At 41.0% G+C, this 13,100-nt stretch overlaps 1 protein-coding gene across 1 annotated transcript; it reads left to right on the forward strand.

Moving 5' to 3' along the window:
* Positions 1-3,279, forward strand: LOC119896118 (cdc42 effector protein 1-like; the record flags this gene model as incomplete). Its single annotated transcript, XM_038709609.1, is given in 2 exon segments — positions 1-447; positions 2,584-3,279. Coding segments are annotated over 2 exon segments (1,079 nt in total), but the record flags the coding sequence as incomplete, so codon positions are not given.
* Positions 3,280-13,100: the final 9,821 nt, after the last annotated feature.

Here is a 13,100-nt window from a genome sequence, read left to right on the forward strand (position 1 = left end):
TGGGAAAACTGCCAGGGATTAAAGGCCTTGTGTCTGGCTCTCAGGGGAAACGTCGTTTCAAGAGCGAGCTCTCCGTGGACATGATCAGCCCTCCGCTGGGTGACTTCCGTCACACTATGCATGTTGGTCGTGGCGGGGACGTGTTTGGTGACACTTCCTTCCTTAGTAACTACGGGGGCATCAGGGAGCCAGGAAGTCCAGACTCAGCAAACAGCTCGAAGACAACTGGGTTCTTCACACGTACCTTTCGGCATGTGCGCAAGAACTCTGGGGCGCGGCCGCGAGGGGGCTCCCGTGACTTGTCCCCCCCACCACCAGACATCTCACCCATAATCAAGAACGCCATCTCTCTGCCCCAGCTGAACATGGACTCCCCCAATGGGTGCAGACAGAGGGTGCTGTTTCCCAGCTCCATCAGCTCAACAGATGACGCCTTCTGCACATATGGTGAGATAATACAGTAATTACTTCCAGCATGGGGCAGGGTTTATGTTAGTACCAACTTCATCTTCATTAAAATACAAAAATCATTTGAAAGAGCTGAAGAAGTAAAGGTTGGATATAACAACGGTTAGTGTTTACAGGAAGGAGATGGAACAAAGTGAATGTGTAAGTTTAGTCGAGTGGTCCACAATTCATTTTTTCATTAAAGCCTTGAATTACATAGTATATTTACTGTGGGTTTTTATTTAGGATAAAAAAACAATGACTGCAATTGCAAAACAGAATCAACAAACCAATTCAAACAATGGGTTTTGGGATGTTCATATAAAATTATTTAAATAAATAATAAAAAACACAAATGAGATCATAATCACCATAGATCATATTCATTAGCAAGGCTCAGAACATCACTCTGAGATCAAACAGAGCATGTGTGTCTGATTTGAAATGTCAAGATCCTGGAAGAGGCATATGGGTAAGAGTATTTTGTTTTATTTTGGTATCTTTAGGTTACAGTAAACTCAGAGGCAGAATGATCAATGACCTAGGTATGGGCTGCAGCCGAGTGGTAGAGCAGTTAGGCATTACTCACCATTAAGGGGGGGGAGTGTGGTGGACTATATCATGAGAGATGCAGTTCTGACTATACACTCTCCAGCAGACCAAACAGAATCAAGAGCTGCTGGGCTGACTTGGTGCGAACAGGACTATAAATGCCAGTGAGCACAAAACAAGAGAGGGGTCAGACTGCCCTCTCCCTTTCAGCATCGTTCCCACATTCCTCCAAGACAACCAGCAAACAGGCTTCTTCTGAGTCATCTGGAGTCACCTAGGCAACACCTGTACACAATTAGGTCAATAAACACAAATGCACACAGCTGGTTTGGGAGAAAGAAATATACTTAGTAGTATATATATATAGTGGGCATTTCCTATCATCTAAATGTGGCTGTGTCACTGCCTGAATGAGCAGCACAAATACCATTCATTGTATCTGCTAACCAGTCAGAGCTTATCAGGCAGCAGTGTGCTGAGTCCGGACTGGAAATCCCCTTTCTGTCTCCAGATTCCTTACCTAGTCCATAAGGAATTTTCCCAAACTGATTGATGTAGAGCTGGCATACAGATGGTGAACTGAAGGATGATGGGAGCTTCTTGTCATCAGTGGGTTTCTCAGTTTGTAATCATTATTTCCATCTTTTCATATATACACACATACATATACAGGAGTTTTTTATACAGATGTCACCATCCACTAATTTGCAGAGTTCAGTCTTGAAAATAAAGATAACTTCACTAAAAGTGAAAAATGAACAAGGTGTATTCCAAAGTAGAAAACTGTAGGCACCAGTTGAGTATTAATTGGAGAAAATGTGCAGCTTTACTGCAAAGGCTTAACACTGTAAAGAAAAACAAAAAGTAAAAACGGTAAAGTAAGTTATATACAATTTCTCTCAATGTGCTGTACAGATGTAACAGATGTGTCAATCACTCTTTACTGGACTGTAGGAGCACAGCAGGGATTTCTGACACAACTTCTATTGTTCATGAAGAAGGGAAAAAGTCTGAAGAGATAACTCTTGTAGAATAAAGAACAGCTTTATTACCAGACCAGACTTGTGGTCTTTATCAGGTCTTTACTGGACTCCTATCATGATACACCATGGCAATTCCTAGTTTCTAGTGATTTCACATTCATCTCTGTCTCTCCATCTATTGCCAGAGTTTGTAACATTAAGTCTGTCCAGGAGACAGAAATCTCCCTGCAGGATGTTTCAGTAGTGGATTATAGTGGATTATAGGGTTGTCACATTCTGCCACCCTGTGGTGAAAGAATGTAATTGAGATTTACACTTTCTATTTAACAGCTTGTACTTAAAGGTCCCACATTATTTCTTCTTGATCATTTTTAGAAAATGTATTACCGGTATGTCTCTGGTTAAAAATAATGTGTTTCAGTTTTTTGTCCAAACCCCTGCATTTTGCGTGAAGGTTGTACATCTGAATTTTGAAGACTATCAAGTCAATTTAATCAAAATATTGTAATGCAATAATGCAGTCCAGCTCAAGGTTACCAATACCTAGTTACCTAGTATTTAGTTCAGATCATTTTAGTGACTTTGGTGTGTCTGTTTGCAGGTCTGCAATCTGGGTTTGTCACGCTGCCCCGCCTCTCTCGCCTTGACAAACAGTTCCAAGATGTAGACGTCCGGAAAGGGTGTATACCAGACAGCGGTGGCATCACACTGACACGCTCAGAGTCCCTCACTTCGTTCACTGTAGACCTCGGCCCTTCCCTTATGACTGAGGTACTGAGCTTGATTGACAACCCCAGCTGCCTTCAGATGTCCAGCCAGGCAGCAGGTGATAAAGAGGAAGGCGAGGAAGAGGAAGAAGAGGATGATGGCTCTCTAACAGAGACGCCTGTGCAGAGCCCTGGGCTGAATTCACCCAACCCATCCATGGGGAGCGGGTCATTCAGCAGGAAGATGGACAACAGGGGGCACTCTTGTAGCTCTGACTGGACAGAAAAGGAGGAGGAGCGGTCCTGGAAGACACCAGATGTGTGCTCTGGGTCTCCTCAGAGAGTGGAGCCTGCCATAGAGGCAGAAAGGTTCCAGAAAGCAGCTGATGTGCTGTCTCGTCATTATGGCGGAGGGTCCTTTACAAAGGGAACGAGGATGAGCAGCGACACCACCTCTCCTGCTTTCTCCCACAGCAGCAAAACATCATATGCCTTTTCTGAAGAGGAAGAAGAGATCAAAGTCTAGATGTTGAAACTCTTAATGAAAGAGAGCACAAACTTCATTGATACAATAAAATCATTCAAATCTACCAGTGACTGAATTCTGGGTTCATTTCAGGTCAGAGAGGCTGAAAAATATGTACTATTCTGTTGTTCCTCCATTGAAACATTCTTACTCTTCTCACATGCATCTATATATCGTCATTGGGTGTCATTGATCAGCTACCAGATCCTGGTCTTTTTTGCAGGATAGATAGATGACGCTGAACTTGACCCTGGACGTTCCCCTCAATCTGCACTACGTTGCTGCCGTGATTTTATCCAGATTGTTTAAACCATTCTGAAGCTCTAAGTCACTGAATGAGACTTGTCAGGACAAAGTATTAATAATGACTTTTTTTAGTCAGTCAGTAACAAAGATTTTGTATGTCCACCTGCATTATTATATTCATAGCAGTTGACTAAATATACTGGAGAACAATGAACAATGACTTCTATTTTATTTTTATATTTTTTCACGCTGTACATAATCACTCACTACATAATCATGATGTTAAACAGCAAAATGTATTTTACATAAATAAAGCCATTCAGGTTCATAGGTCTGAGGCGTCAAGCTGAACCTGAAATTAGAGGTTTTGTAACAATTGTGTTAAAACCTCTGCACATAAATCATTTACAAAGCTTTCTGCAACCCCTAATCTAAATTGAAAACTGTTCATTATGTACTGATGTGTGGCATATTATTAGTACTGTTGCTAACCTGTTACAAAGAAAATGGAAATGTATAAATTAAACCTTTGGTAAATGGCTACATTTATATAGAGCTTTTATCCAAAGCTGTCTACCCACTGGGCCACAGACTAACAAACAAACAAACATAAAATTCCCTTTTATGAAATGTATCAGAATTTCCATAACTGCACATGTTCAACTATTCAAACTGAAAATGTTAACATCTAATAATTCGGGCACTACCAAACAAAACTTTCCCTTCAGCACAACATACCTCAGAACACAGTAGGATTAACTCTTCTGTTTCATTACCCTGAGAATCCTCACAATGTCAGACCCACTCTAAATGTTTGGTATGAACTCTTTTGTTTTGGAATTTTCTACACCATGCCAGCGTAATTTCTGTTCATTGCTCAAGGTATCTGTCTTCAGCTTCTTTCCTGTGGAGTAGAAAGAGGGCAATCTCACATTCTTCCCTCTCCTGAACTCACATAAGACCTTGCTGTGGATTGTCAGCTTTTTTAATTTTTGAATTGAATTGAAATCTTTATTTCAAACATGCAAGGGAAAGTATATAAAAAAATGAAATAAAATAATGTTTAAAAACATAGGAGACAACAGCAAACAAAGTAGCTTACCCTTCTTTCCTGTGTTAGCAGGAAGAAGTAAAACGTATGTATTCCTACCCCTTTAATTCTTACATTCCTTCAATTTACAATATTTATATTTATTATTATTATGTTGTTATATACATCCATATGTATATTTATACATACATAAATACATACATACATACATACATATACATATATATGTATGTACATTCACATATACATACATACATATATACACATACACACATATTTTATTATATACACAATATTAAAATGACCACTGACAAGTATTTATTTATCTAACCTCGATTATGTACTTATTCAAACAGCAAAAAATACAACAAAAAAACAAAACAAAACAAACAAACAAACAAAAGACAAAAAACATAAACAAAGGAGCACTCCTACTTTTGCTACACTGCCTCTTGATACCTCCTGAAAACAATTTCTTTGTACTTTTTGAAAAGGGAAATGTTTGGCCATTGCTTTAGATTCTCATGTAGTTTGTTCCACAATTTAACTCCGCAAATTGATAAACATAATCTGTTAGTCTTAAAATTTCTCCTTCCCCTTAAATCGTACCCTCCCTCCCACTCAGAGAACATATTTTGTATATTCCCAGGCAATAGGCTATTTCTTGCTTTGGACTTCACATCAAAACAATAATAAAAGATGTAGTTTGATGACATATGAAGGATCATGAGAGTTGTTGTCTTCATCACCATGGCAGTCAGCTTCTCCTGCTTAGTGTTCAGTGTTTAGATCATTCAGGATTTTTGTACTTTGCGCCAAATTATCTGCAGTTATTTATTCTACATAGTTCTGGCTGTACAGGTTAGCAAGATAGGTTAGCTAGGGAAATTTTTATGTTAGTTTTTAAGGTACCTATCTGCACAGTGAATGAGCTAATCTGTGTGGTAAATAGCCGACCTAACTAATAAGCCTTCTTACCTGTGTTACTGCTAGCTCCTTCTTTTTTTCCCCTTTCGGATGTTACATCAATATTCTGCGCAGGTGGTACTGTAGCCTATACAGTGGTAATTCTATAATAATAATAATCCTATTTTAAAATCCCTCATATATTTAGATGTGATTGCAGATAAAGGACATTCGGCTATTAATTGAAGTTTTACGTAGTATACCATTAAACATTTACAAAGGTGCACACATCATCACCACTAAAGTAATAAATATTGTACTACCACATTTGAGGCTTTTTTTTTTATCTCACAGACTTATCAGTTTTCCCATGTCATGAATGAGCAGGTTTAGGGGTCCATTATGATGCAAGCCATTAATAATATAATAATAATAAATATATAATTCTCTGTTTGGGGCCATTCTGTTGTCTAATGAGTACTTAAATGGGTATTTTAATGTTGTTCCCCAGATCCCACCCACTCCACACAGGCGTACCAACCAACGAGTAGGAGTTGCTGGTGCATTGACAAGGATGTGATTACCTTTTGTTTGCCAATAAATTTGCCAGGCTGGAAACAGGTTGTTTTGTATAATTTTTAAATGTTTATTCACTTAATAACTAATGATTTACCATTCATTTAAAAGGTTTGTTCATAATGACTTTGTGAGTTTAATAGGCATACTTCTAAGTGATTAATGATACATCTATAAATGATATGCCGATCATTTACTAATGACTTGCTCATAACGTGTTCATGATTAAACAACCAACCACATAGGCTGAATATATCCTTTGGAGTCCCACTGGAGTGGACAGATGTATTTTCAGTCACAGAACAAGATGAACAAGAAATAAATAATTCAAATCTGATTAAAAGTGGTGCATCTCCTTTCCTTTCCCTCTATTTGGAATTTATGATGCAGTATATCAAAATGGCAGGGATGTAAAAGACCATAATCAAATGGAATTGTAGGCAACGCTTTGGGGGTCCATGATATAATAACTTGAATGTCTCAAAAAGGCTTCCAAATATCTGTCCACTGTTTTGGACATCATGCATGAAAGTGTTAAAATGTACTGATTTGCATACATTTGACAAGGCACTGCAGGTGAATAGGATAAACATAACAACTAAAGCATATCACCACAGAACTTCCCCAGTTAATGATTTACATCAAGTCTTTACATCGAGTCTTTTCTCCTGTAATGCATGTGATTAGATAGTTGTGGTTAATTTAGAAGAAACATTTTGGAAGTTTTATTTCCATTAGACTAAAGGAAGACATGGAAGCAAAATAAGTCAAAATCTCAAAATTGACCACTAGGCCTACATGAAAAAAATGTCCTACCCTAAACATTAACTTAATTAATGTGAGGCTCCTCATCTAATAATTATCTATCTACCAGCTATTATCTAGCTGTTTCATTGTACATGTACAATGACAATAAAGATTCTATTCTATTCTGCAAGTACAGTTTAGTGTAAAGATTGTTGACTTTGATGTCACGAGTCCCCGGCTGTGAGTCTGTGTGAGTTGTGTGTGGGGAGCTTGGTGTGTTTTTTGTTCGTCCGTCTCTGTTTGTTTCTCCCTCCAGTCTGGGGAGCTTGGGCATGTCTGCTGTGGGCTCAGCTCACACCTGAGAGCAGAGCTGGCAGCCATTAAGCGACCTTTGCCGTGGCATAGGGCCCCATGACGGTGAATGCTAATGCTAAGCTGGATTGCTAAACTTCATGCAAGCTCTCATTTCAGCCTCTCTCTTAAACAAGCATTAGATGCTCCTGTCTCTTTAAGCCCCCCCAAAAAAGCCCAGTGTGTTCTGATTGGCCGAGATCCTGAAGCAGGATGATTATGCCGCTCAGCAGTACAGACAGACTAAGCATAGGAGTTGTCAGCTGTTATTGAGGCAGCAGGCAAATTAGCATATATGAAAAACCAGCTCTGTATGACATCATTAAGAGTCAAGCTTTGGTCAAGAGTAGAGCTTTGGCCATGTTTAACATGAACATCTGACACTGAAACATTATACATAAGACAGAAAATATAAGAAGCCTAATAAGTCTCCTTTAATGTGTGTGTGTGTGTGTGTGTGTGTGTGTGTGTGTGTGTGTGCGTGCGTGTGCACGCACAGTTATGCATACATATGTACTGTGTGACAGAGAGATAGGTTGACAATGAGACTGTAACACCAACTCAAGCAGACCAAAGCAAATTATCAGCAAGCAGAAAGAAAAATATATTGAATACTGGAAAGAAACAACCAAAACACAAAGTAAATTACAATGTTATCTGACCCTAAAAAGAGAATTCACACTGGCAAATTACTTGAGTACAATAAAATGTCCCAAACTAAGAAAATGTTGACAACATACAGACTGAGTGAACAGGGACGTGCACAGACATTTTGGTGGGCAGGGGCTCAAGTGAAAAAAGGGCATTTATTTTTAAACAAGACAAATATATTAACTCAACAACATTTTTACTTTTCTACAAAATAATCGGTTCACACAGAGGCCAGAGCTTTTGTCTGTTAATCCGGAGGGCGATCTCAGTTGTAACGCCCAACACCTGTGTGCAGTTAGACTCATACTACTTCAGTGAAACCCTTCCCGAGGCACACCTACTCACCTAAAGCTGCCAGCTACAACTACACTCATCTATGTGCTGCTATACTATTCCTATTCTGGTCTCTGGTCCATGCAAGAGGTAACATGCCATCAGGCACAGAAACCAGGCACTCAAGCCTTTAAAACAGGCACCACCCACATCTGTTTACTTGTCTGTTGGGTCATGGAACTGCCAGTCGGCAGTCAACAAAGCTGACTTTATCACTGCTTATGCTAACACATTATCTCTTGGGCTACTGGCGCTCACTGAGACCTGGATCAAACCAGAAAACTCTGCTACCTCCGCTGCGCTGTCCACCAATTACTCTTTCACCCACACCCCTCGGCCGTCTGGGAGGGGGGGTGGGACTGGGTTCTTAATTTCCAACAAATGGAAATTCACACAGCTGCTACCCCTGAATCAATATGCCTCCTTCGAATACCATGCTGTCTTTGTGTCCGCTCCAGTAAAGGTCTCTGTGATTGTCATATACCGTCCACCAGGACAAATGGGTAACTTTGTGGAGGAGCTTGACACACTGCTGTCTTCAATCCCAGAGCATGACTGTCCCCTACTTGTCCTCGGTGACATGAACATTCACTTAGACAATTCAAACTCAGCAGACTTCCTGTCTCTGATTCAGTCCTTTGATCTAACATGGGTTCTCAGCCCCCCGACCCACAAAGCTGGCAAGGCGCTTGACCTCGTTCTTGTCCGAAACTGTGTCACAGAGTGCCTAACAGTCACACCTCTACATGTGTCTGACCACTATTTTATTCAGTTCACGGTATGCCTACAGGAAAAGCCCATTCTTCCAACGCCATTGGTTTCACACCGCCGCAACCTGTCTCCCACTCACTTTGCCTCAGTGGTAGCTTCCGCTCTACCTTCCCTCAACACATTTTCCTCACTTGAGGTCAATGATGCCACACAATCTCTGTGCTCTACACTAAGCTCGTGCCTGGATAGCCTGTGTCCTCTATCCTCCAAGCCTGCTCGCCCAAACCAGTCCCTCCCGTGGCTAACTGATACCATCCGTGGGCTCCGTACTGATCTCAGAGCGGCTGAAAGAAAATGGCAAAAAACCAAAGAACCCGCCGACCTTAAGGGCTACCAATTGCTCCTATCCTTCTTCTCAACAGGCATCAGTGCTGCGTTCTATAATAACAGAATTAGCAGTGCCACTGACTCAAGGAAAATATTTTCCACTTTTAAAGTGCTACTAAATCCTCCTCCACCACCCACAAACTTGTCTGCTGATACCTTTGCTGCTTTCTTCACAGGCTACAACTAGCCAATTCTCTGAAACATTCAAACTCAACCATTGTAGCAGTCCTACTACATCTTTTTCTCTGCCCTCCAAGGGCCGGGGTTCTTCACTCTCCTCATTTACTCCTCTTACAGAGAGCGAAGTATCAGAACTCTTGACCCGTAGCCGTCCAACTACATGCCCACTGGACCTGATTCCTACGAATCTCCTCCAAGCCATTTCTCCTACCGTGGCCCTGACAATCACTCATGTGATGAATACATCTCTGGCTTCAGGAACCTTCCCGACCACTTTCAAAAGGGCCCGGGTTACACCCTTTCTCAAAAAGCCCTCACTCAACCCATTTCAAGTTGAGAACTATCGACCAGTGTCTCTTCTACCATTTCTTGCCAAAGCTATTGAACGGGCAGTATTCAAACAGGTCTCAGAATTCCTCTCACAGAATGACCTCCTAGATCCATACCAGTCTGGTTTTAAGAGTGCCCACTCTACTGAAAAGGCTCTTCTGTCTGTAACAGAAGCCCTAAGGTCAGCTAAAGCTGCAGCCCAATCCTCTGTTCTTATCCTGCTTGACCTATCAGCTGCCTTTGACAAAGTCAACAACAGGATCCTGCTATCCGCTCTCTCAGCAATGGGCATCTAGAGTAAAGCACTCCTGTGGTTCGAATCCTACCTCTCGGGGCGTTCCTGCCCCAAGGCTCAGTGTTAGGGCCCCTTCTCTTCTCAATTCACACCACCTCACTGAGGCCGATCATTCGCTCGCACGCCTTCTCTTACCACTGCTACGCTCTACCTATCCTACGATACCTACGATACGCAACTCTACCTATCCTTCCCTTTATTGGCATGAATGTTACACATTCTAACCCTGGATGTGCTCGCGCGCACGACAACACCAATGCCTGAGACTGGGTGGCTCATTATGGCTCTGGGCAGGTGAGTTGTGCTTGGTGGTACCGTATGGGCCAGTTGGCGTTGACTCATCCTAATTTACCTCGGACCCAATAGCGATAGCCTTAGAATGTGAAGCCTATACGAAATAGAAAAGGGGTTACGTACTGTAACCCTGATTCTATAATAATGCGTTGATTTGATGTGTTCTTATGGCGTCTATGAAAATATCAGCCATATTCTTTCAGCTCGGCTGTGGGGGCGTTTCCACATTAAAACACTCGGCACTGAATAAGTGGTTGTTCCACCTCACTTTAAAAAACTTCTCGTCACTTCAAAAATAAGATTAATTTATTTAACACACTCAAAAGTGTTCCAAACATTGTTCTAAATTAACTTCATAAAGCAATGAAATTATCCATTCATGCCATAAAATGTGCTCAAATACTGGCTGAAAGCGCCCACATCGCAAAAGGTGGGGAGGTAGGCTACATGACCAGTCTCTCTGATAGCCTATAAGAGAGCTACTAACCTAAAATAAATAGCCTCATATTAAAATTTAGTATTTCAATATCCATGCCAAACTGCTCATAATATTCAGCCTAACATAAGCAAAATGAAACCCATTTATTTTAACGACTGCGAGAGAAACAGACTGGGAGCAAATAAAAAATATTAAGCTGTAAGTAGGCTTACTGTAAAAACCTGTAGGCAACAATAGCCTAAGGCTTTTAATCAGTCTCTGTAGGATGATAGCGCTTTAGCCTACAAGAGTTTCTCCATATAACCGCAACAAACATAAAGGAGCCTATAAAAAGTCTGTGGGGTCTCCTACAGATGGTGATGTCATTTTCCAAGAGAGCTGATTGGTCAGTAGGCGGTGTTTTATAGAGTTGATCTCTTATCTGGAACATAACCTGCTCCGGAGAAGGTTAGCCATTCAGCATAAGTTACCATGGTGATCTACCCCGGTAAGAAGTACTGAAATCCCAGGGTTAACCCTGAAGTTACCTGGATAAGCTCAAATCCTGCTTCATGGTACAGGCCCCTGGTGTTATTAAGCAAAACTAGACAGGCCAGGTTTGAACACGGCCATGTCACCCAATAAGCTGACACTACTGGTAAGTTAAGTGTTTTAGTTAAACCTATAGAGATGTCCTGTCCTTTGATTATAAATCAAATCTGTCAGGTAGGGAGTGTGTAGTAGCTGTTTTAAAGGACTGATTCTGGAGCAACATCATGGAGCCTCCTCCAAAGCTGCCAGTGTTGAAAAGACATCTTATCAAAAGTCACTTTTTAAAAGGAGACATCAAACTCTTACAGATTGTCTTGTATTATATGATCCTCCAGATCTAAGCTAAGAGCACAAGTCATTTCAATTCAGTCAATTTATTTATTTATTTATATTATTTCATAGCAGGTTCATCAGCCTCCACCTCTACCTCCATTGGTGTCATCCAAGAAGCTGACAGTGCTGGTAAGTTTAGGCCTACATCAACAATAATTAAACAATTATTCACCTCCAGCAACAGTGTATGAACATGTCAATTTACTAAAATTACTAATTTTCTTTGTTAATCTTCCTCATAGGTCTACCTGTGCCTGTTGAAGTGGAGAGCAGTACCATTGTGGTACCACCACACCTGTCTCTCCAATTTCTACTCCTTCAGTGGATCCAGCTGACTGGACATCAGGCCTTAATGACCAGTTACACGTTGATGTGATGAGCAGGGAACCAACACCGGTTGACAGAGACATTTAGACTTTTCCAAAAAGACACTCAGACAGTAAAAGTCTTTTCTATCATTAGATGTTTAGATCACTCATAAACTGTTTTGTTGTTTTGTCTCTTAATCTCTTGTCTGGCTGTTATTAAAGATTTAAGCTTAAGTCATAATCAGTTTATCAGTCTTTTTTATTCCGCACTAAGTTCCTCAGTGTCTACTGGCTCTTGTGGTATCATAGAGTATGTTTCCTGTTTGACTTCAAACATAGTAGATGTAATAATATTGAGTTATTGTTCTTCATCAGAATCAGCTTTATTGCCAAGTAGGTTTAAGAAATTTGCTTTGGTGTGTTTGTGCTAAACAAACATGGCAGGTTTATAAACATAAGAAAGATTCATCTTATTTAAAAACAAGAGATGTTTGTGTGTCATATATAGTGACAACGCCCGACTGTCAGAGGGGCCAACTAAATTTTGGATTTGGGCCCCCGAAGGCCTAGGGCCGGCTCTGCCTCAGAGTCATCATCGTCATCAGCACACCTGACACGTGTTCAGCTATCTGCTACAGCGTAAATGGAAGGCTCAGACACCCAGTCCCCGCCGGATCGTTGTGTAATCATGCGTATGTCTTGTCTGACCCGCCAGCTTTGAAATCTGCTTGCTGTGAAATCTAACCTGTGTCTCCCTCTGCTTCAGATACCTTTGTCGAGCTTCAGTAAGCCACAAGCCAGGAACCCTCTGTTCAGCCCGCAGCCTGGACCTCCTTCCAGCCGCAGCCTCCCCATGTTTTCTCCCAGCTCTGGACTTTGAAAGGAGCCTTTCTCTCTCGCACCAACTTCCCTGCACAATCCTTTTGTTAATAAACCTTGAACTCTCAGCTGTGATCTGCGTTTGGGTCTTTCTCTGCCTCTAATTTTGACATTTGAAGTGTTTTGTAGGCTAATCCAGTAACACCAAAAGAATTAAAACAATTTATTGCCTTGTGCAATATCAACAAATTATTAGTGAAACTGTCCCTCTCATTGGTGCTGTCATTTATTCTAAATATATACTTGAAACTAGTAGCATAGAAAACGTGTTCATTGTGGCATAGTTTCCTTTGCTGTTGCCTGTTTTTGTGATAAACCTAGTGAATACTAAAGAAGA

This window comes from Micropterus salmoides, unplaced genomic scaffold, assembly GCF_014851395.1.
Source record: "Micropterus salmoides isolate LMB-PRFRI ecotype aquatic unplaced genomic scaffold, ASM1485139v1 Ms_hic_scaffold_9, whole genome shotgun sequence".
NCBI lineage: Eukaryota > Metazoa > Chordata > Actinopteri > Centrarchiformes > Centrarchidae > Micropterus > Micropterus salmoides.